General features: G+C 42.4%; 1 protein-coding gene across 8 annotated transcripts in view; it reads right to left on the bottom strand.

The window, feature by feature from the left end:
• ccdc88ab (coiled-coil and HOOK domain protein 88ab) overlaps positions 1-22692 on the bottom strand; it is a 48227-nt gene that overhangs the window by 5656 nt on the left and 19879 nt on the right. For 4 of the 8 annotated variants that reach the window (XR_015845024.1, XM_088304351.1, XM_088304353.1 and 1 more), the window contains exons 5-34: positions 20378-20436; positions 20207-20290; positions 19991-20131; positions 19094-19266; positions 17056-17137; positions 16431-16589; positions 16055-16201; positions 15838-15982; positions 15281-15459; positions 14192-14329; positions 12842-13025; positions 12626-12756; positions 11934-12227; positions 11684-11866; positions 11334-11612; positions 11133-11257; positions 10730-10868; positions 10478-10654; positions 10023-10184; positions 8217-8494; positions 7998-8141; positions 7670-7856; positions 7386-7531; positions 7210-7302; positions 6475-6677; positions 6222-6338; positions 3673-3750; positions 1619-1855; positions 1458-1511; positions 248-337 (exon numbers count right to left, since the gene is read on the bottom strand). Coding sequence is in view for 7 of the 8 variants with exons in the window: in XM_088304351.1 (XP_088160477.1) it covers positions 248-337; positions 1458-1511; positions 1619-1855; positions 3673-3750; positions 6222-6338; positions 6475-6677; positions 7210-7302; positions 7386-7531; positions 7670-7856; positions 7998-8141; positions 8217-8494; positions 10023-10184; positions 10478-10654; positions 10730-10868; positions 11133-11257; positions 11334-11612; positions 11684-11866; positions 11934-12227; positions 12626-12756; positions 12842-13025; positions 14192-14329; positions 15281-15459; positions 15838-15982; positions 16055-16201; positions 16431-16589; positions 17056-17137; positions 19094-19266; positions 19991-20131; positions 20207-20290; positions 20378-20436 (4608 nt within the window). In the remaining variant the exon portion in view is untranslated. The remainder of the gene's footprint in view (positions 1-247; positions 338-1457; positions 1512-1618; positions 1856-3672; positions 3751-6221; positions 6339-6474; positions 6678-7209; positions 7303-7385; positions 7532-7669; positions 7857-7997; positions 8142-8216; positions 8495-10022; positions 10185-10477; positions 10655-10729; positions 10869-11132; positions 11258-11333; positions 11613-11683; positions 11867-11933; positions 12228-12625; positions 12757-12841; positions 13026-14191; positions 14330-15280; positions 15460-15837; positions 15983-16054; positions 16202-16430; positions 16590-17055; positions 17138-19093; positions 19267-19990; positions 20132-20206; positions 20291-20377; positions 20437-22692) is intronic. The other 4 variants (XM_088304352.1, XM_088304355.1, XM_088304356.1 and 1 more) reach the window with 4 other exon arrangements.

Below are 22692 nucleotides of genomic sequence, written 5' to 3'. Positions count from 1 at the left end.
CATTAGAAATTGTCATTGCATATGATGACAAAGTGGACATATTTCCGCGTCACATCACTTATGGATTCATCTGTAGATTAAGACATTGTTACCAAAGATTATGAAATGATCATAAATTAAGACATTAGGGACGTCTAGGGGGCACAGTTGCATGGCGCATAAAATGTGCTATGACATATTTAACAGATAATTTGGAAGGAGGAGGAGCAGGAAGAGGAAAGGTGCAGGGGTAGAGGGTGGAGCGTACCTTTTCCCTCCAGGGGAGAGGTGAGCTGTGAGTTATTGTTACTATTACTACTGGTGGTCCTGTTGCTATGGAGACTGGAGGGTCTGGAGGCTGGTGAAGGGGTGAAAGGACAAAGAGGGTAGACACATGTAGTAACACACACAGGAAGTAACGTGAAGGCTTGACAGCGCACATCGCCGCCACCCCCCACCCCCTGCTGCGGTGGCAGATGGTGCATGCCAGGCGGACGGACAGGAAATGTGGCCGGCTGCCAACGTGACCGCCAGAGAAACAAAGACAAAACCCACGGCGAGGAAGAGGTGGATGACCAGAAAGTATATATCACTGTACTTACGGCAACCGAAACATCCATTATACAGGGAAAATCTGTGACATTAATCTAATAAACTGTGACATCGGCCTAGATTTTGGCTTTATTATCAAAGGTTAATTTTGAACTGTCATTGTAGATTATCAGAATCAATTACTACCGGTATATTTGCATGATAGATTACGGCAATATCAGAGATTAAAACACTAATATTTGTACTCTAGATTTATGCAATCGATATCAGATTACATTTTATCAGATGTTATTATTATCATTATAATAGATTGACATAATAGATCATTTAAGAATTATGACAATGTTAATATGGATTAAAACATCACAGATTATGATTTCATTGTTGACTAAGAGAGGTTTGTTGTTAATACGGATTACGTCCAGGGAAAGTCGATTTTGAATAACAATTTAAAAATAAAAGACAAAAGCCTTAATGACCTGTCAATAGAGAAGATTTTTCTCATTAGTGACTTTGCATTCAGTAATATTTCTCGTAGTATAAATTTATGGCGGACTAATTACAGATTTGAGTAGAGTTTGATTAGTCCATTCTGGGAAGTCATCAGTGAAGCGGCATCCGTGATTACCACTAATGCATCCAAGACCTTAACATCATTAAGGAGGCCCAAAGAGAGTGTTAGGAGAATCTTAAGAAGACATGTAAAGAGTGATAAAACATGCACTGTACATCACACTTAATGAACACGTGCCCTGAATAGCGTCTTGCAGACTGCGACCGAGTCAATCCTGCTTTGGACGGCGGGGCTTCGCTTTGCTCACTATCAAGGCTTAATCAAAGAGGCAAGCGGGGGGGGGCCAAAAGATTATCGGGGGAGAAAGTGTTGGCCTGATTTTGACAGCATTCAGATTCCCAACTCAGCTTACCTTGACTCTTTGGATCCTCTGAGGAGCCGGCGACATCCTCGCAGGAAGCGTTAGCTGTTGATGAAAATCACCTTTATGAATCCTTTCATGGCTGCTTACATTTCTGTCTTTGATGCTAACACGGTCAATTTGACCCGCATCGTAAAAGGAGGGTGGTAAACCTTTGATGCGGAGCCTGGGGGTGGTCCTCCTGTGGGTGGAGGAGGGAAGCGTGAGGGTGGCGCAGTCGATGGCGTTGGTGGAGAAGGCCAGCTCCTTCATGCGCTGGCCGCCGCCCCCTCCGCGCCGCCCGCCGCCCACGTCGTCCGCCTCGCCGCCGTCCAGGTTCTCGGTGCTGCCTGCCCAGTCGGCGCCCGGACCGCCGGCCACCGTCATGGTTTGGAGAAGGTCGTTCATGGCTGCGCATGGATGGAATTGGTTTATGGTCTGGTCCAAGATAAAACATTCATAGACTTTTTTTTTTCCATTTAAAGTGTTATGTGTTGGCAAATCAAAAAAAAAAAAAAATTGGAATTAGTATAATATGCACCCGATTCACACAGCACAACCAAGCAATGGCACATGCAGACATTCAGTTTGATTGCAAAAATAATATAAGTTAGCAGCACTTCCTGGACACAACATTAGGTACAGGGCAGTAATCTTATGAGATCCAAATGAAAAGATGAACTGATCATTTACAATTAATAAGGAATCATGTATTAAATTAAATGAAAGGGTTCAAATATTATACACAGTAAATTGTATCATTATGAATTATGTATATTTATCTGCGTTAAAAAAAAGTGAGCATTAATTACCTCAAGGAGAGTATATTGTATTTTTATAATTCCTGGACATAGTTTTATTTTAATGCTGAGATTTAGTTATATTTAGATGACTATCCCGACAAATTATCAAAGTAATTCTGACCCTAGTGAGGAAAAGTGATACAGAGAATGGACGGGTAGAATTTTCTAAAAATCCTACATTTTGATATTTGCAAAATTGTTTGGATGCAATTAAACTTTCGATTATCAACATTTTTAAATACGCAAAACTTTGATTTTTTTCATCATTTCTCTGAATCCAAAAAATGATAAATCGTAAAATATCTCACCTAACCATATATTTAAATATTCTAATTCCCAAAAATATAAAAAAAAATAAACCTGAGTATTTTCTTTGAAAAGCATCTCTTATCTTGGATCTCATTGGCTTGTACAGGTGCACCTGAAGTTGTGTGAGGTGAGCGCAAAGTGCAATTAAGACGGCGCGTTTCTCTCGCCTCTGTCTTTCTTGCACTTGAAGGCAAGCGTGAAGGCAGGCAGAGAGCTGCAGCAATGTACACACACTCATCAGGCATGTGAACATGGGCAATGGCGGACCAAGAAAAATCAACGCTCCAAATCAACTCAAAGTTGAAGGCTTCATTTCAAGTCATCCAAAGGCGGCAAATCACGAGCACACACTCACTCAACCCTAACACACTGGTACAAGCACTCAAAGTGAGGCACACACACAAAAACACTCGCCGTTAGACAGCCGCACTCGCTCAAGCACACAAACAATCACTTATATTCATACACACTTGCACACTCAAGTACTCTAAACACACACAAACACCAACACTAACACACACACCTACACAAATTAAAGTACACTCAAACACACACATACTCACACACATTGAATAATACACGCTTGCTTATCCATGCACCTTCACACATTGGTAAACACACACACTCAAAGCGACACACATGAACTGTCAGACAAACACTGCAAAACACTCAAACACCGTAGCACACCAACACACCCTCTCAATCTCTTTCCCACACACACACTGTCACACACACTCCCCTGACCCCGCACAAACCATCACACGCAAAGCACCTTTCATTGCAAAGGAAGCATAAAGCAGCTCAGTGATTCCAGCAACACAAATTCTGACAGGCCACACTAATGTCAAAGAGCTTCAAAAGAGAGAAAAACTCTATGGGGGTTAGTCCCGGCTACATCTTTGCTACATGAACTACTACACTTGAGTGACTAAAAAAAACAAAAAAAAAAAAACAAAGGTCACAGAGAAGGACGAGTCGCTGATGTTAGTGGCGTGGGTGTCAGCAAATTTAAGCGTGCGCTTACACCGACACACACGACATCAGTGAGGGTCCTGGATGGCGGCGGGAGGAAGAGGAGGAGGAGGAAGAGTGACAGCTAAGCGTGGCGGTCTTACACATGGAGCGCCGGTAGATGGCCTTGGCCTTGTCTTTGTCCTTGGATCTGTTCCTCATGAAAGGCAACCTTTTTAAAGCTGCCGCAGCCCGACAGACAGACAGACAGGGTGGCAGTGGGGTGACAGAATTAGGCAGAGGGAGGGGAAACAAAAAAAAGGGAAGGGGTGTGGTGTTTACGTGATAAAAGAGACATCAGGGAGTGAGCTGAGGTCCTGCACACTCAAAGTCATCATAAAACCATAGAAGTCATTTTTATACACTCACGCAATCTCATGAAACTAAAGTACATAATTAATACCTTCCCCCAGCATTATGATCTCCACCAAGGTACGCCAACTACCTATTTTTTTCGATAAGTCGGTTCTATAAGAGTGTTTCTAACCATTGTTTCCCTAATAGCGCAGTTTCCTTCATCATGATTTTACTTTTTCAGAAAACAAAAAAAAAAATTGGGACCAAATTCACAATGAATTAACTGCGACCACTAATAGAACCTTCAGTTGTACTTCATTTGCACCAATAGTTTGCTCCATCTTCAAAATGATGGCAATTTTTAACAGATGACCGTTTTAATAAAAAAAAAAAAAATAATACAAAACTGTAGTTTGATTGCTGTTCTTGAAAATCATAAATCATTTAAAACTGAAAAATGTATTCTATTTTCATATTTTTGTTAATGGGAGGGTTCCGATATGTCTTTGTTCATATTTTTTTGTCTTTGTGTTAAATTAAATTTTATTTATCACAAGTACCAGCAGTGTCGGCACTCTGTATCAGTGAGTGCTCAAAAAGTGAATACTCACACTGGTATCAGTACAAAAAGAAGTGCTATCAAACATCCATTTTTTTTGTAATCATGCAGCATTTTATTTTAAGAGTATTCATTAAAAATACTCATTTATGTAATGGGAACAGGTTGTAATTTCACTCTGGTTTACTTTCTTGTTTTCACAAGTGACGCACGTAAAAAAAAAAAAAAAGCCTTGGCGGAGCTCTGCGTTTCTGCATGCAAGTGTACAATGATGATGTGGCCGGTGGGTGTGGAAAAAAAACAAAAAAAAAACAATACATACTCATCCACCACCACTACGACAAACTCATGAAAACAACTTTCATGCACATGTCACACATCCCCGCCCCCCCTTCAAACACGCACAATGCACATTTTAAATCAACCAAAATGTGCAATTACAATCAAATGTCTGACTTGCAGCAAGCTAACAACACCCAAGACCACTGCCAACTACAACAACACATTGCACAAAGTGCCAAGTGTCAACACACTTGCAAACTCTCACACTAGCTCATTTCTAAGTGAACGTCACAATCTCAACACTTTACAAAGTCCAGTGCATCGCCACGGCGACATGACACAAACAGATGATGGCAATCCATTAAAGGGTGCAACGGGAGAGCAGAGATATGCTAGTTGTCGGCTAATTAAAGACGACACCCGCTTGCTCTTAAATGCAAGCGTTTTCATTAAGTTTAGAAGTTGTTGAGAATTTTGCATGAAATTCTATGTACAACATTGGACAAATGTTTGGAGACACCTTCTCATTTAACTTCTTTTTCTGGCCTTAATTTTGTTCTCTCTTTAATCCAAACAGTTGCTGTCAGGCAGAAAACCTGGTATGCCCAAAATGGTCATTTTTTCACAAATCAATACCATCGGTCTTTATGGGACTTTGTCGCCTGTTATTTTTAAGCATTATTAAGCAATTTATAGAGTGAAAATATTTGAAAAATTGTTTACTCCCTTGAAGTGATTGAAAAGTGTCGTGAAATGCTGCCTCTCAAAAGCTATGCAGAATTATGTCCCCTCAAGATTTCAAGCCTCATTATTTTTTTTTTAGACAATCACCAGTGAAAATAGTTGAAATACCTTTGAGTTAGACTGTTTTGTTAAAAATGTCCATTCCATTTTAATAAAAGAAAGTGAAATAAGTGAGTAATTGTTTTAACTCATTAAATGAGCAACTGAGCAGGACTTTGGGGTAGTTGTGTTGATGCTCTACTGTACACAACAGCAACTGTACACAATATATAATTCCAACGAGAACGATATAGTAGTTGATGAGTTTTTTTTTTTTTAATTTTCTGAAAAGTCATCATTCTGGACATACGAGTTCCGCCCAACAGCAACAACGTACCGCATACATTTGTTTTCCTTGATTGCTTTTACCTTACTATGGCGCTTAGCTTAGATGGTAGAGGAAAACTACCATTATCATCAAGTGAAATTCACGACAAAACACCCATATTAGGATCCTTGAGCCTTGACGGAGGTTTGCCCACTATTAAATTTCATTCCAGTTAAAATATCTTTCTTTGGATCGGCTTGCACCGTTTAATAATAATGGAGGCCAATGTCGTAATGGATTGATTCCACTTTACAGATGAACTGCACACATCAGCTGGTTGACAGACAGCTAATTGAAACATTTCCATAAAAGAGTCTAAGAGTTACTCGGGTGTTGGAGAAGTCAACCTCAAGGCCTGGGCGCAGCTCAGCCGTAAACCGACCGACACAGACAATGGAACTCACGAAAACATGCCCTGAGAGAGGTGAGGGGCGGCTCGCAACCCCCGCCCACCCTCTCCGTCCGCAGCATACCATTGGTGGAGCCCTGCCCTTGGGCAAGGCACCGTTGGCCTCTTTTCCCTTACGCACAGAGAGATATGAAATTCAGGTGTTAGAGACGGAGGAGCCAAGCACAGATATATTGGGAATGATCTTGGAACCTGTGAATGTGTGTGTGTGTGCGTTTATGCGTGTGTGTGCGATTGTTTGTACTCACTGCTGCTCCTCTTGTGCGTGAGTGTGTCGTCCAGGGAATTGGACCCAGAGCCGACCGAAGAGCTGTCCTGGCTGTCGGCTGGGAAGGACAGGAAGCCGTCGCCGCACTCCGAGCGGGACGGCGTCAGCGTGAGCGAGCGCATCCTTTCCCGGCTTTTGGACTTGATCAGTTTCTTCATCTTAAGCGTGATCCAGTTGCCGCGCCTAGGAAGGAAAAACATGACGCTGACATTTGTTAATGACTATACAGCTGTAAGAGTTTATTGCAATAATTACAGTAAATCAAGATGAAATGATCTTTTATGTATAATGTTAAGAACTTTAGTAAAATGGATTCAAATAATATGATATAATGCAGTTCAAACAACAGATAAAAATGTAAATTAAATTTTAAAAGGGTAAACAAGTAAATCAAATACAGCATTCATTTAATATATAAAATAATTAAAAATTATTTTTTATTGAAAAAAGTTCCATTAATTAAAATATTATTTACAAAGATGAAATAAAGGTTAAAACTCAAACCAAAAATTAATCATCAAAATTAATTAAATTAAAATGATGAAAAAATGATTCAACCAGTAAATTGAAATGACATTTTTTTTTATATGAAATTAATTGAAAAATATATTTCAAAACATTTTACTTGTAAAAAAATTGCGGCAAGTTAAAAATTCGGGACAAAAATATATTTAATAGCTTTCTCGAGACTGCTCCTTTCATCGCTCTTGCTCACCTCCGTGGAGGTGAAGGATCATAAAACTTGTACTGGTCCATGATCTTCTCTTCCAGCTTCTCCTTCTGCCTCCTCAGTTCATTCAGCTTGTCGCTAAAAAGACAATGGCCACACATTTTCATTTGGGAACATTTGTTGGCTTTTATTAATTCAAAGAAAAACCTTTATGAGTTTACATGTATTGTCTCTGCTCGACGTGGAACAGGTCTTTGCTCTCCATGGTCTGCTCTAGTAGTGTGCGGTTCTGCAGCATCAGCGTCTGGATCTGGTCCAGCAGGTGTCGGTTCTCCTCCTCCAGGTTGCCCTTCAGCTGACTCAACAGCTGATAAGCACATGCATAGGAAAGTCATGCTCCTTGGTCGGCATATCACGGTATCAAATATCCCTTTTTATTCTTGTTCAGTATTGATCATGCGAGCTCTGCGGACCATCTGTGGTTGTTGACTTGATCCTCACTCACCTCGCACTGGTTGGTGAGTTTAGTGGAGGTGATGTCAAGTTGCTGATACTGCTCCTTGAGCTTGGAGAACTCAGCCTCCAGCCTGGTCTGCTCCAGCTTGGCGCCATTCAGCTGACTCTTTATGTTCTTGTGGTCCAGCTGGAGGTTCTCGTTGTCTTTCTGCAGCTGGCAGTACGTGGTGTTCAGTCTGTTGGTTGGAGAAAAAGTTTAACGGGGGTTCTTTATTCATTTATTTATATTTACATGTCAAATTTGTGCCTATTTGTTTTTCGACTATTACTCTTGCGTCTTTTTTTTTAATTTTTTTTTTTTATAAATACTATCCGACCTGTCGTTTTCATCTTTGAGCAGTTTGCACTGGTCAGCCATAGCTCGGTGGCCCTGGTTCTCTGAGGACATTTTGTCTTGTTGCTCCTTTAACTTTTTCTCCAGCTCCTCAAGATCACATTTTCTCTGCAGGAGCTGCTTGTACCTGAGAGAATAAAGCACTCTCATCCTAGTGTCCTCCTTATACATATAACGTTGCTTCCAGTGCCGATTTGCTCACTTGTCCTCCAAGTCACGATGCTGCTGCTCCAGACCCTTATGAGAGCTCTTCAGGCCACCGTGCTTGCCAATGAGGGTCTCGAACTCGGACGCCTGTTTCTCATGGAGCGCCGCCAGCTTCTCGTGATCGCGCAGGAGCAGCTCGTACGTGGACCTGAGTTCCTCCTTCTCGCGCAGCGCCCCCTCGCGCTCGTTTTCCACGCTGCTCTGCTGGCCCTGCAGTTGGCCGTTTTGCGCCATGAGGGCGGCACCTTGCGAGCTCAGCGTGGAGTTCTCCACCTGGGAGACGGGCAAGGTCCACATGAATTCGTGAAAACAAGAAAATGACACATAGAGGAAATAGCGGCCAAGTTAATGAGGAGACTTAAATATTTGAAGGTAATTCAGACTGCAATAGTCTCCATTTGTATTATTTTTACTGGCAATTCATGATCACATAGTAGTAAGATTTAATAGTAATATTGTAATAAAATTAGAATGAATAATGTCTAAATATAATTTTAAAAAACATTGAAAAAAAAAACATGCAGGAGGTCAAAAAATATTTCTTCAGGTTTTGATGCAAATCACGATAATTCCACTCAACAAAACGTTGAGTCGCTCAAATGTCAATCAAATCTCAGTCATGAAATTGTAATATGTTGAAATTACAAAAACTCACATGGCATTTTGAACCAATGTGGATACGGGTATAATTCTATGAAATTTCATTCAAACTTGTTCGTCACGAAACCCCTTAGTGTCAGTTAGTGTTTCAAACAAACGAGACAACATATGCTCCCAATCACAAACAACCCTCTTCACCCCTCAGAGACATTTGAGCAGGCACACCCCGTGAATAAAAACTATGAAACGCCGCTGCCAGTCAGTGTCAATCCCGTGTCCCATAAGATGGCTTTGTAAAAGTGCCAAACAACGAGTTCAGGTCTAAATCCATCGTGGGGGAGCTAAGCAGGCTGGCAGGGTTGGGACCGAGCCAAAGAGGGGCAGCTTCACACTGACTAATGTGGGTGAAATGCTTTTAAATAGGCCGGCCCATTTGGCCAGCAACCAAGCGCAAGTGCTTCCTCAGAATATATTGATTTTAAAAGCATTGAAATCACTTGGCGGGAACGTTACCTACAGAATGATGTTCTAATTGATCCGTTCACATTTGAAATTGTATTTTACCTGACAGTATATAATATATAAAAAAAAAATATTTGCAGGTTTAAGCCATCAAAACCCTTTTGAAGGCAACTTGGAACAAAGACCCCATTCACTCACATATTTTAATATATTGTCTATCTATACCTTTGAATGGCATATTAAGAACTAGGATAATTCAGGAAAATGAAATATGAGCAGAATAAAAATCTGAGTAAAATTATTCATGGACACTGTAATTGATGCAAAAGTCATTTCTTCATGCCACCAATTCTAAATTCAAAGAGAGCTGTAATTACATATTTAAATTAAAATTAAATTATATAATAAAAACAATTTTTACATTCATTTTTTATATAATAAAAAAAATAATTACATAATGTTAGTTCTGCATATGTGAATATTCTTCTAATAGATTAAAATAAAGTACTGCTTTTATTTCTACTTTGATTAGCGATGAATAGTGTTGAGTGCAGATTTAATTGTATAAAGAAACAATGTTGCTCATTGTTTTCTCTCACTGGATTAATTGTTTTAGAATGAGAAGCACATCAAGGCCTGTTATGCGTCCTCGATGAAAGCCACAGACGGTGCGCCACAAAGAAGTGTTAATTAGAACGCTCCCCCTGATCCACAGTCGTCTATTGTTTGTGTACATCACCTGCAGCTTGGCGTTCTGAGTCTGCAGCGTGGTGTTGTTCTCCTGCAGAGAGGCGGTCTGTCTCTGCACGGCCACGATCTGAGCCTGCAGGTTGGAACTCTGCGTCTCCAGTTGTTTGAGCTGGCTCCTCAGCGCAGCCTTCTCCGCCTGCAGCGTGGCATTCTAGGAGGAGGGTGAAAAAAAACAAATACAATTTAACTAGAGAATGTGAATGCTATATCTTTGCTGCTGTAACACCTCAAATTTCCCCATTGTGGGACTAATAAAGGACATCTTATCTTATCTTATCTTAAAGAGCCAGAGCTGAACTGAATTGCAGGAATTTTAAAATGATGAACAATTGTCCAAAAATTACTCAATTGCTAACATTTACTACGCGAACATCCTTTTATTGGCATAAAACAACACCGCTAATGTTTAGCGAGGCATTCAAAGAGCTGAGTTGGCTGACTCACGTTGCGCTCAACCTCGATGAGTCTGTCCTTGACCTTGAGTAGCTCCCTGGTGGCCTCGTGGCTCTCCTTTTCCCATTTGCTGACCGCCTGTGGGTCCTCCACACCTCTAGGTGGCGAGCTCTGCACCATCCTCTCCTCCTCCTCCCTTTGACGCAGAGCCTCGTAGTTCTTTTTCACCTGAGTGAAAAACACACAGGATGAACGAAGAAACCTTCAGAACCTTTTTTTGGTGGCATGCGTGTGGCTCTGTACGGTTTTGAGTTCCTGTCGAAGCTGCTGGTTCAAGTTGGACGACTCCTGCAGTCTGGCCTCAAGCGCGGCGATCTTCTCCTCCTTGATCTCCAATGAGGACTTCAGTGTCGACTCCAGCTTACTTTCCAGGAGCTTAAATCTGAGAAAAAGATGCTAGATTTACTTTAACGAACTCAAAAGTAGAACTCTATATAAAACAACCCCCTCCTCCAAAAAATGCATTATTCATTCCAGATTCTTAACAAGACGACGAGCTACTTTTGGCTGATACTGTCCCACAGTGTGACCAACTATTTAAATATACGGCACCTAAATCTAAAGTGGGCCACAGACCTGATTTATTTAGACTCCCAGTTGTACTACGCGAGACGACAGACCAAGTTTTAATGGCGCTTGTGGATACCTGTCGTCGGAGTCCTCATCGAGCAGCAGCCTCTCCTTGTTCAGTCCAATCTTTTCTAGCTCGTGCGTCAGTTTTTCCAGGTCATTGTTGATCTGCTGAGTGCGCAGCTTCTCGCTTACCAACTCCTAATCGCAAACATGGGAGGATTTGTTTCATTTTACTCCCCCAAAACAAGACATTTCTGTATCTTTTCCCACAAACCTCTCTGAGTGTGATGAGGGTCCTCTTATCAATGGTGCCTTGTTTGACTAGTTCCTTGTTCTCCCTCTCGAGGTCTTTGACCCGCGTGCACGAGTCCCGGAAAAAGATCATCTCCTTGCCCATGGTGCGGTTCTCTTTCTCCAGGGTGGAAATTCGTTGGGTGCTGTCGTCCAGCTTGGAGTCGCGGATCTCAGCTTGCTGCCGAAGCCGCTTATTCTCCTTCTCCAGGAGTTTCTTGTCCTTTTCCAGTTGGGAGCTCTCTTGCTCTAGCGTCTTGTTCTAAAACCATGATAGTAGACAAGTCAAAAATCTACCTTCACTGAAAATCGGAGCTTCATTGCTCCACCCACCTCCTGCTCTAGCTGCTCCAGGCGCTTGCTGGAGATCTTGAGCTCCTCCAGGTTGCGTTGGAGGGTTTGGTTCTCGGACTCCACCTCCTGAAGCTCGGCCTCAAGCTGCTGGATCTTCTTGCTGCTGTTCTCCAATGCCTTCTGCAAGCGCTGGTTTTCTGTGTCCAGGCCCTGGTAGCTCACCTAGAGCAATGGCAGCGGTCAGTGTAGGACACAAGGCTGACTGCCTGAGGCACCATCAAAGTCTCACCTCTAATCTCTCCGTCTTCTTAGAAGTCGCCTTGAGGAGCTCCAGGCTGCGCTTAAGCTGGCTCCTCTCACTCTCCAGCTCCCTGTTCTCAGCCTCGAGCTGCACGGCCTTGGCCCCGGCCGAGCGGAAGCTCTCTGCCGAGCGTCGCACTTCAAGGTTCTCCTGCTCCAGCTGCGAGTTCTCCTTCTCCAGCGCTTCCAACTGGAAGGCCATGTTCTTGAGACCGTCCAGTTTCTTCTTGAGGCGCCGGCTCTCTGCCTCCAGGTCGTTGTTTTCCTTCTCCAATGCCGACACCTTCCGGTGGAATAAACAAAGAGGATCGTTATTTCAAACACGGGTAGGATAATTTGATTTCTGGCTTCATTTTTATTTTTTATTTCAAGTTTATTTTAATTTTTTTTTTTTTACATTATCCAGAGCACTGGAATATTATTGCATTAATTTAAATGTTTTTCTGTCTAAAATATTTTGATTAATTGCTCTCATTAGACAAGGTGTATCTTGAACACATTATTAAAAAAAAATTAAATTGTTCAAATTCATTTTATTTTTTTTAATTTTTTATTTATTTTTTTTTTTTACAATCCACGTTTGAATCTCATCTACCAGGCAGAGTGACCAGTTAAAAAAAAAAAAAAACAATTGCAGCACTGCAGCACCAAAGTTTGCCCCCTCTTGGAACAAGAAACAACCTTCTCGCAGGTGATTCCCAAACTGGCCACTTTCTTCTGCAGACTTTCGTTGTCACGCTCCAGCTTCTGTAGCAAAGTCTCCAACTCCTCTGCTCTCTCGCCTTTCTCTTTCAAGGCCTCCAGCTCTTTTCCTGGAGACAAACAGCCGTCGCGTTGATCCGACGGAGGAAAAGAAAACAACCACACGAGAAAGTGCTGTTGGAGACGTTTGCTCACTCAGCTGTTTCCGCTCAAACTCCATCTTGTTGAGCTTCCCCGTGGTCTCGCAGATGGACTCGTGGAGGATGCGGTTCTCCTTCTCCACGTCCTTGACGCGAGCCTCGGCGCCAACCTGGCTGCGCTGGCGCAAGGACGACACCGTTTGGCTTAGGTGCTTGTTCTCCTGCTCCAGACCCTTCAGCTGCGGAGACAATACAGCTCAACCCAAATATTGTGCTTCAAGTACTCGGGGTGATTTTTTGCTATGGTACAAAGGGATAACGAGTTCCCACACAGAACATAATAGGTAAAGGGACACTAACGATGTTAGTATTTTCAAAAAAATGATATGGACATTTTCAGAAAAAGACAAAACCACTGATATTACAATTTCATGAAAAGACAAAAAAAAGTGAGTCAGAAAAAAAAACTGGAGCAAAGTACTGTTGTACGGGATAAAATTATCTTTAAAAAGGTTGGCACATTTTCCAAAGGTAGTTCATGCTCTGAAACATAACCAAGCGTAAAAAAGAAATTGGCTTCATACAAGACGGCTAAGAGGTAAAAAATATCCCATTTGGAGTGCACACGGGCCGACAAAGAGTTCCAGCCACACTAGAATAATAATAATTAAAAAAAAAATACATGACTGATGACCAGATAAGTAGCTTATGTAGTCTTTTAAAAGTGCCTCTGTGACTTCAAAAGGTACGTAAGTGCACTTTTCAAAAGTACAAATTGACAGTGTGCTATACTGTCATGCAGCAGTACTTGAACTAGAACGGGTTCTAGTTACATGATTAGCATTTGCACCAAGCTCATTTTGGTTGAAAAGTGTCACTCCTTGTTTCATTTTTCAGATATTATGCAGACATCTTCCCGGAAGCAGTAACATAAAAGCGCACCATTTCCTTTTCAGAGTGTCAATCTTTAACCACAGTCCTCTTGGAGTGATGCATGTGGCATGGTCTGCGCCATGTTTCATCAATCAAACACGTGAACTCATCAAAGGTGTCACATTTGGGTCGACCCGCCACAGAGTCCCCTGATGGAGAATCAGAGCATCTGCATCTAGGCCATGCAGTCAGAAAAACTGCTCCTCTTACAAAATGCACTGTCATTGCTAGCTTTTGTGCCAAATCATACATGCTCGATTCCAAAGTGGCTTCTTCGCGTTGGGGAAAAAGGATCAAATGAACGTTTTGTTTGAGTGTGTGGCACATTCCCAAAGGAGGAAGGACAATAACTGCCTCGTGTGATGATGTGATTTACTTGATCACACTGAGGATATTTCGACACAAAATGGAGGCCAGTTATGAGTTAGGTCACTTTTAAAAGGTCATGCTGATTACGATTGTGATCTGCTACCTGTCTCTCCGAGTTTTCCCGCAGCGTTTCCAGCGTCTTCTCCAGTAACGCCTTCTCCTTCATCAGGTCCGTGCTCAGAGCCTCAGCGCTGCGCAGCGACTCTTTCTCAGTCGCTAGTTCCCTTTGCAGTTGCTCCAGCTGCACACAAATCAGTCACATACGCAGTGAGGATAATGGTCTGTGTGGAGATTTGATTGTTTTTACATTTTGACTCTTATCAAACAGGGGACGGGTTGTTGGTTCAGTAAACAATAGTTTGCTGTCTACAGAAGTCAAAACAATGTCAACAATGTTTGTATGACAAATTTCCCTTGCATATGTATTTTTGAATCGTTGGTTTATTTTGTTTGGTAATGCATTTTTGAAGATGTATTTTTTAATCTGTCTGTCATCTAAAGTTAATGTGCGATATGAATAAAGGTGAATTGTATTTTACTGAACGTGAATATGGCTGAGTTGTTGTGCTTTTGAGTAGTAACTGGGTATCTGCAGCCGAGCTGTTTCTATTTTGATGCCACTATCACAGCGGTCCACATTGCGCGTTTGAACCTCTTTTTATCACAAGCCTGGACACACACCAAAATAGATGAAGATTATTTCCCTTTTAATACTATCTGCATATAATTCTTTAAGCACCGCTGCTAAAGACATCAATGCGCCCTGACATAAAACCCTCACTTTTGTGTGGGAAGAACAACAACAGAATTGTAAAGGTGCCACAGAGCAGGCTCATAGGAGGCGTATCTCCCTGCAAAGGGGCTCCTCTCGGCGAGGGGTGTTAAGGGTGTCACTGAGGGGGAAAAGAAAAGACAAAGCCAGGCTGGTGGGATTTACAGCTTTTCTTGGATGGTCTTTTCCTTCCCCTCTCCAAATAATTTCTGCTCTTTTCTCTCTGGTACTTCTGTTGGTGTAGGAAAAGGGTCAATGTCAAGCCATCGGGAGGGGGAAGGGGTGTACTAGCATCAGAGTGAGATGAGCAATTTCTATCTATCAACTTGAGAATTAGCTCAAATCTGGGGAAGAAAGCATTTGATCAAGAGCCGAGCCCTGTTGTGCACCTCCCCAAGGAATAATGATAACATTGCTCACTTTCTCGTTCAGTCTTTGGTTCTCCTGGCTGACTTTGCCCAGCTTGGCTACCGAGTCCGAACCAGAGCCTCCTCGGAGCTCCTCCACCGTCTTCAGCAGCGTCTGATTGTCCTTCTCCAACTTGAGCAGACGACTGGATGTCAGCTCGTTGACCTCTTCGCCGAGGGACTTCTGATAGGCTGAGCAGCAACGAGCAGATTTTTAAATGCAGCTTTGGCAAAAAATGTCAATTTAAGGAGACGGCATATGCCATTTTCACATTCTAAGCACATACCCATCCATCCATTATCTGATTTGCTTATCCTATATAATAGGCCCATTTTTAGACAAAGCCCACTGGTGTAAGGTCCCAGGTGCAAAAGCTTTTAAATGCCATTTTAACAAACAAGTTGTTATCCAGATCCCTGGCTAGGTAAACCTCTTAACAGCTTTAATAACTCAAAAGAACAGATTATCTTCCAGGAGCTGCTGAATATTAATGACAAGACTTTAGCCAAGAGTTGAGCCAGAGCCAATGGAAGGACGCCACGATGTTTGTAGCACCTGGTTCTTCTTACCCTCAGTCAGTTCTGGTGTTTTGGACAGTTGTTCCAGCTCCCACCCCAGGTGTAAGGACTCATCCATGCTCTGTTTCTGGGCCATTTCCAGCACCAGGTTTTCCTCCAACAGCTCCTCCATTCGCTTGCGATCTAAATCTCGCTCCTGATGGAAACAGCTTGGCTTTAGAAGTGCTTAAACAACAACGCCGCCAATTTATAAATATGTTTCTCTTACCATCTCGAGATCGTGGATTTTGGATTTCAGCTGCAGATTCTCCTTCTCAAGGAGGTGCAGTTTGTCAGATCGGCTCCTGCTGGCATCCAGTTGCTCCTCCAGCATGGTTTTGGTCTCTAGCAGGACCTGATTGTCCTCCTTCAACTCCTACACAATTCATCACAGAGCAAAAACACATCAGTACACTCAGTTTAAAAATCAAATGTGGTATTGTATGTGGATGCTTCACATTAATTGATTGATTGATCAAACAAACTAATCACACTGTACTGCAGCGTATGCTGCTTTATTGGCAGAATTTGAAGCAACCTTCATTTGGAACGAGTATTATGCTCTCGCTTCATCTCGTTTTCTGTGTCGATTTAAACTACCACACCTCCACTCTGGCCTTGTAGAAGTCAATGTCGTGGAGCCTCTCCTTGTAGCGGCACAGCTCGCTCTCCAGCTTGTCCACGCGAATGGCTTTGTCTCGTAGGGCATCCAGCTCGTCGCGGTACGCCCTGGCCGAGCGAGCGTCTGAGAGAAGCTGGTAGCTCTTATTGAGTTGAAAGACAAATTAGATACATTAACTACATGAACAACTGCCTCTCCAAACTGAGGTAATGATGAAAGTCCTTCTGAGAATAAAAAAGAGGCATCTATTTGAGGGAGGCGTTCAGTTTTCTTCATTAGTTGTTGAGTCTTGAATGCCAATGTGTGAACAGTAGCCTCTAGGAACTGAGTTAATCAGCGTTAATGCACTTTATTTTTCTTCCTGAGGGTCAAATGATGGTGTTTATTTGAAGGAGTCATCTGATTTTCTTAAGTGACCAACAGTGTCCTCCCTTGCATTGACCTCATCCACCTCAGTTAGCTGCCACATCGGCAACCAAACGCAGCGTGAGTCTGCGGCCCCAAGCTAAAGATAGCGCCAATTATAGCCACTGCTAACAAGCTAGAGCCAATTAAGAGCCACAGAGAACACGAGTAGTAGGTGTACTACTACATTGTGCTACACTCACGTCCTGCTGAATCCTCTTGAGCTCCACTTCCATGTTGTCCAGCTCCTGCCGCGTGTCCAGAAGCTGCTCGCTCTTCTCTTCCCTGGAAAAGCAGATGTTATTTAACGACTACAACAAGACGTGTTTAACTAATTGAATTGAAAGGTCAGGAACATTAAAAAAAGTGAGCGCCTGTAAAGACAATAAAAGCACTTTCACCCATGGAGGCAGCACTTCATACATTGTTTTTTTCCTGAATTTATTTATGGAAGATTTTAGAGACCTTTAAACTTTCCTTTCATGTTTTTTCAGAAAGTTCCTCTGAGATGGCGGCAATTTTGCTAATAAAAGTGAACTAGAAATGCTTTACTACATGATGACATACATTACAGCGCATGAAGCAATGAAGTCTCCCGAGAAATATACAGTAGCTCGTGTACATTTCTCAGTCGTAGTGACCTGAATATGACTTGCGCTACTTCCAACAAGCTCGGTCTGCTGAGCGTCACACTCGACACAAAACGACAGTTACAACTCCAAGATAAACAGTAACCGACATGCAAATGTGTCTGCAACATCCCGAGACATCTCAATAAGGCAATGGCATTCTTCATGGCGATGCCTTGATGAAGTTCTGTTTTCATTTAAGCTGCTGTCCCCTCCTCCAACTCTTTGCTCCAAATCACAAACACCTGTCAGATCCTGCCTGGCAGAGTAGCTGCAGGCTCACGTTTTGCATGCAGCTGGGCTGAGCTGCTAGCGGTTTAACGTGCCTTGCATCTGAGCAAACACTATATTTAAAATTCCTCCTTGATATTCTTTATTCCTTTATTATAACTAAAATATGGTTACCACAACTACGGTTGCTAACAGTGTCTGCTGCCAGCTAAATACCACGCTCCAATAGCTAAATGCTACAATAGCTAAACCTTCCAATTGCTAGTTGCATCTGTTAGTGCCTAAATCCAAACTTAGCTTCTTCATATGGCCAGTAACTGTGTCAGTTAGCTCCCAAATGCTACGCAATCGTCACCTTTTAGCAATGGAGTCTTCTAGGCTCTAAATGACACTCTATATATATTGTAAGATCATCTTCAAGTCACTAGTTGTGCCTGTTAGTGGCTAAATGCTGCCTGATGCTTTGTCTTGCGATTTGTAACAATACCATAGTAACCACCTAACAACAACAACCAATGAGCTTGGCTTCAATTCCCAGCCTCACTTCCAGGGAAGAGTGGCGCCTGCAGTGATGAAGCGCCACAGCAATCGAGTCCAACTTCCCAGGAGGAGACTTTTTCTCATCCACTTTAGCGAATGCCAGATAAAGCCTTATGAAGACTTGAAGCTTTCCATTCAATTGATTCTAAAAAATGGTTCATTTCTCAAGGCCTCATGCGCACACAAACCGCCCCCCTGCAACGAAAAACATTTGAACTATGAGCAATGGCTTTTTGGGCAACAATGGTGGAAATCACAGAATCAGACCACTATAATTCCCGGTAGACCTTGTGGGTTTCATTCGTGTAATCTGTTTACGATTGTTGTGGTTGATGCTACAAAAGCATTAGTTCGGTAGGTAGCTGCCCATTTCAGTCACTATGCCAGAAATGGTAGAGTTGAACGCAACAAAAAAATGGCACCACCTATTCTGAATGGATCAGGAAGTAGCAAACTATTAGCTCGTTAGTTAGCTAGCAAGCCAACTGTGGCAGGAATGGTAGCCTACAGTCCAACATTCCAAATTCCACCATCCATTGTACATGGAAAGGAAGTGGTAAATTATTGCCAATCGAGCTAGATAATTGGTCTGTGACTCCATATTCGTTTGTTAGGTAGCCATTCAGAGTCACTGTGTTAGGAATGTAGCCTTCAGTTCAACACAATCAAAACTACACTATCAATTCCAAATGAATCAGCAAGTAGCAAATTATTAAACGTTTTAGTCAATTCACAGTCAGTCGACCATTTGAGTCATTATAGCCTAGCGGTACAGTCTGTGAACTGCTAAGTAGGAAAATATTAACTAGTTGGCTAATACAAAAACAAAATGGTGACTCACAATTCCTGCCGCAAACGCCTAATCTTGGCCTTGGCATCAGCCAACTCCACGGAGAGGTGCTGCCGGCTTTCTGTCCTCCTCATGCTGGGGGAGCCGTTGGGCGACTGGGCCGGACCGGCACCCAGCGGGGACAGTTGGATGCAGTCCCTTTCTTGGGTCAGCTCCACGATAGTCTAGACCACAGTAGAGAAAGAATTCAAAATTGGCACTAATTAATCAAAACAAATCTTGGTTAACTGCTCAACACTGATATGACGATCAAGCATGTTAACTCGAAAAAGGGCATTCCTGCAACAAAATGGCAGCCCCCACACAAACAATCCACTTTGATCCCAAGGCGGTGACAGGAAATGGACTTTTAATTGAGAACTTCTGGACAGCACACTGGTAAACTGGAGGCGATTACACGCACACACACAGCGTTTCTATCTGTTGTAGGCATCTGCCCCCTATGGCTGGAAACACAACTGATGCATGAATGCTAAGAAAAACACACACACACACACACAGACACTAATCGTTCATCCATGAGACAGTTAACAGTTTGCAGCCTTTTCCTTCCCGAGGCCACTGGCTTGTGGTAAACTTTCCACACAACTCAACATGGCGCCATGCATGAACCAGGGATTACTTTGTTAATCTCTTCTCTCATCTCCTAGTTGCGTCTACTATTCGCAGCCAAATGCTACCTTATGTCCACCTTCTAGTCAATAATTGTGTATGTTAGCTGTAAAGCCGCTCTTTGTGTCAGTTATCAGCTAAATGCTAGACAGCATGGCAGTTAGTGAGCCATTTGAGTCACTACTCTAGTTAAAGTACAGTTTGAAACACAACCAACACAACACCATCCATTCTGCCTTAAGAGGGAAGCAACAAAACCTTATCATATCGCTTTACCTCCAGTTGGGTGTCCCTGTCGTCCACCACATGTTTGAGATGAAAGGCCAGGTTCCTGGACAGGCTCGCCAGGTCCTCGCTAGGAAGCTCTCCACTCTCCAGCCACTGCAGGTCCACCACATTCTCCTGGTTGTGCGTCACCTGTCAATCACACTCGAACGTCAGAGAGAAGATGGCGAGAAGACCATGGGGGATGGAGTATGAGGGGACGCTCACCTCTTGGATGTGGGATGCGATGGCAGCTTTGGTGTGGAAATCCAGAGTCTGGATGCGTTCGATGTAATCTTCCTTTTTCTCGCACTGGAGACAAGTAATAGTTTTATTTTGTTTTATTTTATTTCAACCCAAGTTCATTTGATGCATTGAAATCAAGAGGCGGGGTTTTACCTGAACAGCACAGCCCAAAAGCAACAGCAGTAGTTTCTTCATCTCCTCCAGACCTCGGTCTAAAAGAACAGAAAGAGGGAAATGTTGCGTAAGAAAAGAAGATCCTAATCCACGTGATATACATTTAGCATCATATATATATATATATATATATATATATATATATATATATATATATAAAAAATCAATAAATTAAAATAAATAAATAAATAAATCGCCCAAACATTGCATTTCATTGGAAAAGTAGAAGAAATATACTTAACAACATTTTTAATTATTTAATTACTTTGTTTTAATTTAATTAGTTCTATATAAACAGTTCTGTTTGCAGTGTCCACCCATCAAAAATGAAATTAAACACGGTAGAAGTAACTCTTGTCCATTTTGACAATGTTTTCCGCAATTAAAAGAAAAAAAAAAGAACCTCCAAACTTTTAATGAGCACTACAACTACAAGCCTCGACTCATCTGCTGGATTTCAACCAGGTGTTGTGAGTCTATACGTGTGTGTCACAGTGAGTAAGCGCAAGATATCGTGACTACACTGCTGTTGTGCGTGTAGAGTTGTGACAGTGATTTATGTGCACGTGCAACATACACAATCGGACGAAAAAGATCATTAACCTCTGACTTTACCCTTTTGAACACGAGAAAGAAGACGGGATGATTTATGGGATTATTTTTGATCGTCGATTAGTTGTCAATTAATCTACAGGATAGTCAAAAAAGCCTTTTCAAAATGTTTAGTGCTTGTACTGAATGTGCTGAGATTGTACCTAATTTAATGTCCCCATGAGTCTTCAGTAGAAAATTGAGGCACATGGGGACTTTAGGAAAACCTAGATGAGTTGATGACTGACAAAAGTCAATTCTCGCCACTGCATAGTTTAGCGGGAACTTCTATTAGCGCTGTCGCTTCGAGACGGGGAGCGGATTTAGCTCGGCAACAAGGTAGGCGAAGATAAGCAGCCTGCTAGGACAAATAATGGAAAGAGAGACAGACAGACAGAAAGAGGGGGAGCGAGAGAGCGAGCAAGGAGACGCAGCAAGAGGGAGAGATGAAAGGCAGCGAGACAAAGCAAACAACAAACCGGGAAGCATGGACGGACAGAAGGTTGAAAATAAACTGGAAGCACATCCATTCTCGATTTATCCATCATCCCTCCCTCCTTCCTTCTTATGAATCATCTCCCTCTTCTTTCTGTCACTTCCTCTCCTCTCTTCCTGCATGATCTTCAAGGACACTGACTCACCCCGTCTTTCAATGCGTAGCGATTATGACAACTCGTGTGCTGAGCTATCGCTCCAACACTTAGTCTGCCGGGATGAACACAGTCACTCAGGACTGCATGACTTGCATGTTTGAGGTGTAACACATATACACAAGTCAGATGTTGCTTTGCCAGGAATCATTCCATAAAGATAATAAATGTGTTCCAAGCCATGGGCAGTGAAACATTAATATGCAGATTAGCCGTCATCTCTAGTAAATTAAATTTAGAACAACTCATTCAATAGACACTCTCAGAAATAGTCAGCTACCTAAAACCCCCGAGATCCAACGACTTGAAAACAAGCAATTAAAGGCACTTTTTAATCATATGTCGCCGATAAGAATTAAACTGCAACTATGAGTCTAGGCAGGCTTTTTGTTCCACCTCCCTGTCAGCTGTTAGTGATCAACAGTTGTCTTGGCACAGGTGTGTGTCATTCACAATGTCCTTTTTTTTTTATGTTTAATGAGTATTTATTTCAACACAAACATTACAGTGTTTCACAACTCCACAGTGGTCTCTTCATACCAGGGATCACTTTGGGGGGACCATACAAAACAAAAACTACATTGATACTAGTCAGCAAAAACATGAGACGGATGACTTTTACGACCACACAAAGGAAGTATTGTGCATGCCTGTTGACATTTGCATACCAGCGCGCCCATCAAAACGACACGCACAAGCTGAGCGCATGCTTCGTCGGGAGCCTACGGGTGGCACATTAAGTTCCCACTGTTGGGGAGGCACCCCCCTTTTTGTTAACCCCCCCCTCCCCCCATCACCAACGAGAGCATAATTAAAGCCACATGTTCAATGACTTTCCGTTGGCAGCCGCTGGACCAGACCGTGTGCGCTCCCAGAGGCTTGTTGAATGACTGAAGAAGAAAAGAAAATGCAGAATTTGGCCTAAATCTTTCTGCCTGCTTTGGTATGCTTGCTCCAAGCAGTCTGCCAGATAGTATTTTACACAGTAATTGAGTGTGAAGCAATACATTCTAAGAAAGAAATTAACTTCGGACTATAACAATGGCTAAAACA

This window comes from Idiotropiscis lumnitzeri, chromosome 9 (assembly GCF_059441095.1).
Source record: "Idiotropiscis lumnitzeri isolate Australia: NSW breed Sydney's pygmy pipehorse chromosome 9, RoL_Ilum_1.0, whole genome shotgun sequence".
NCBI classification, from domain to species: Eukaryota; Metazoa; Chordata; class Actinopteri; order Syngnathiformes; family Syngnathidae; genus Idiotropiscis; species Idiotropiscis lumnitzeri.
Note: the sequence above shows the minus strand (reverse complement) of the source record. Positions and strands in the feature narration are given on the sequence as shown.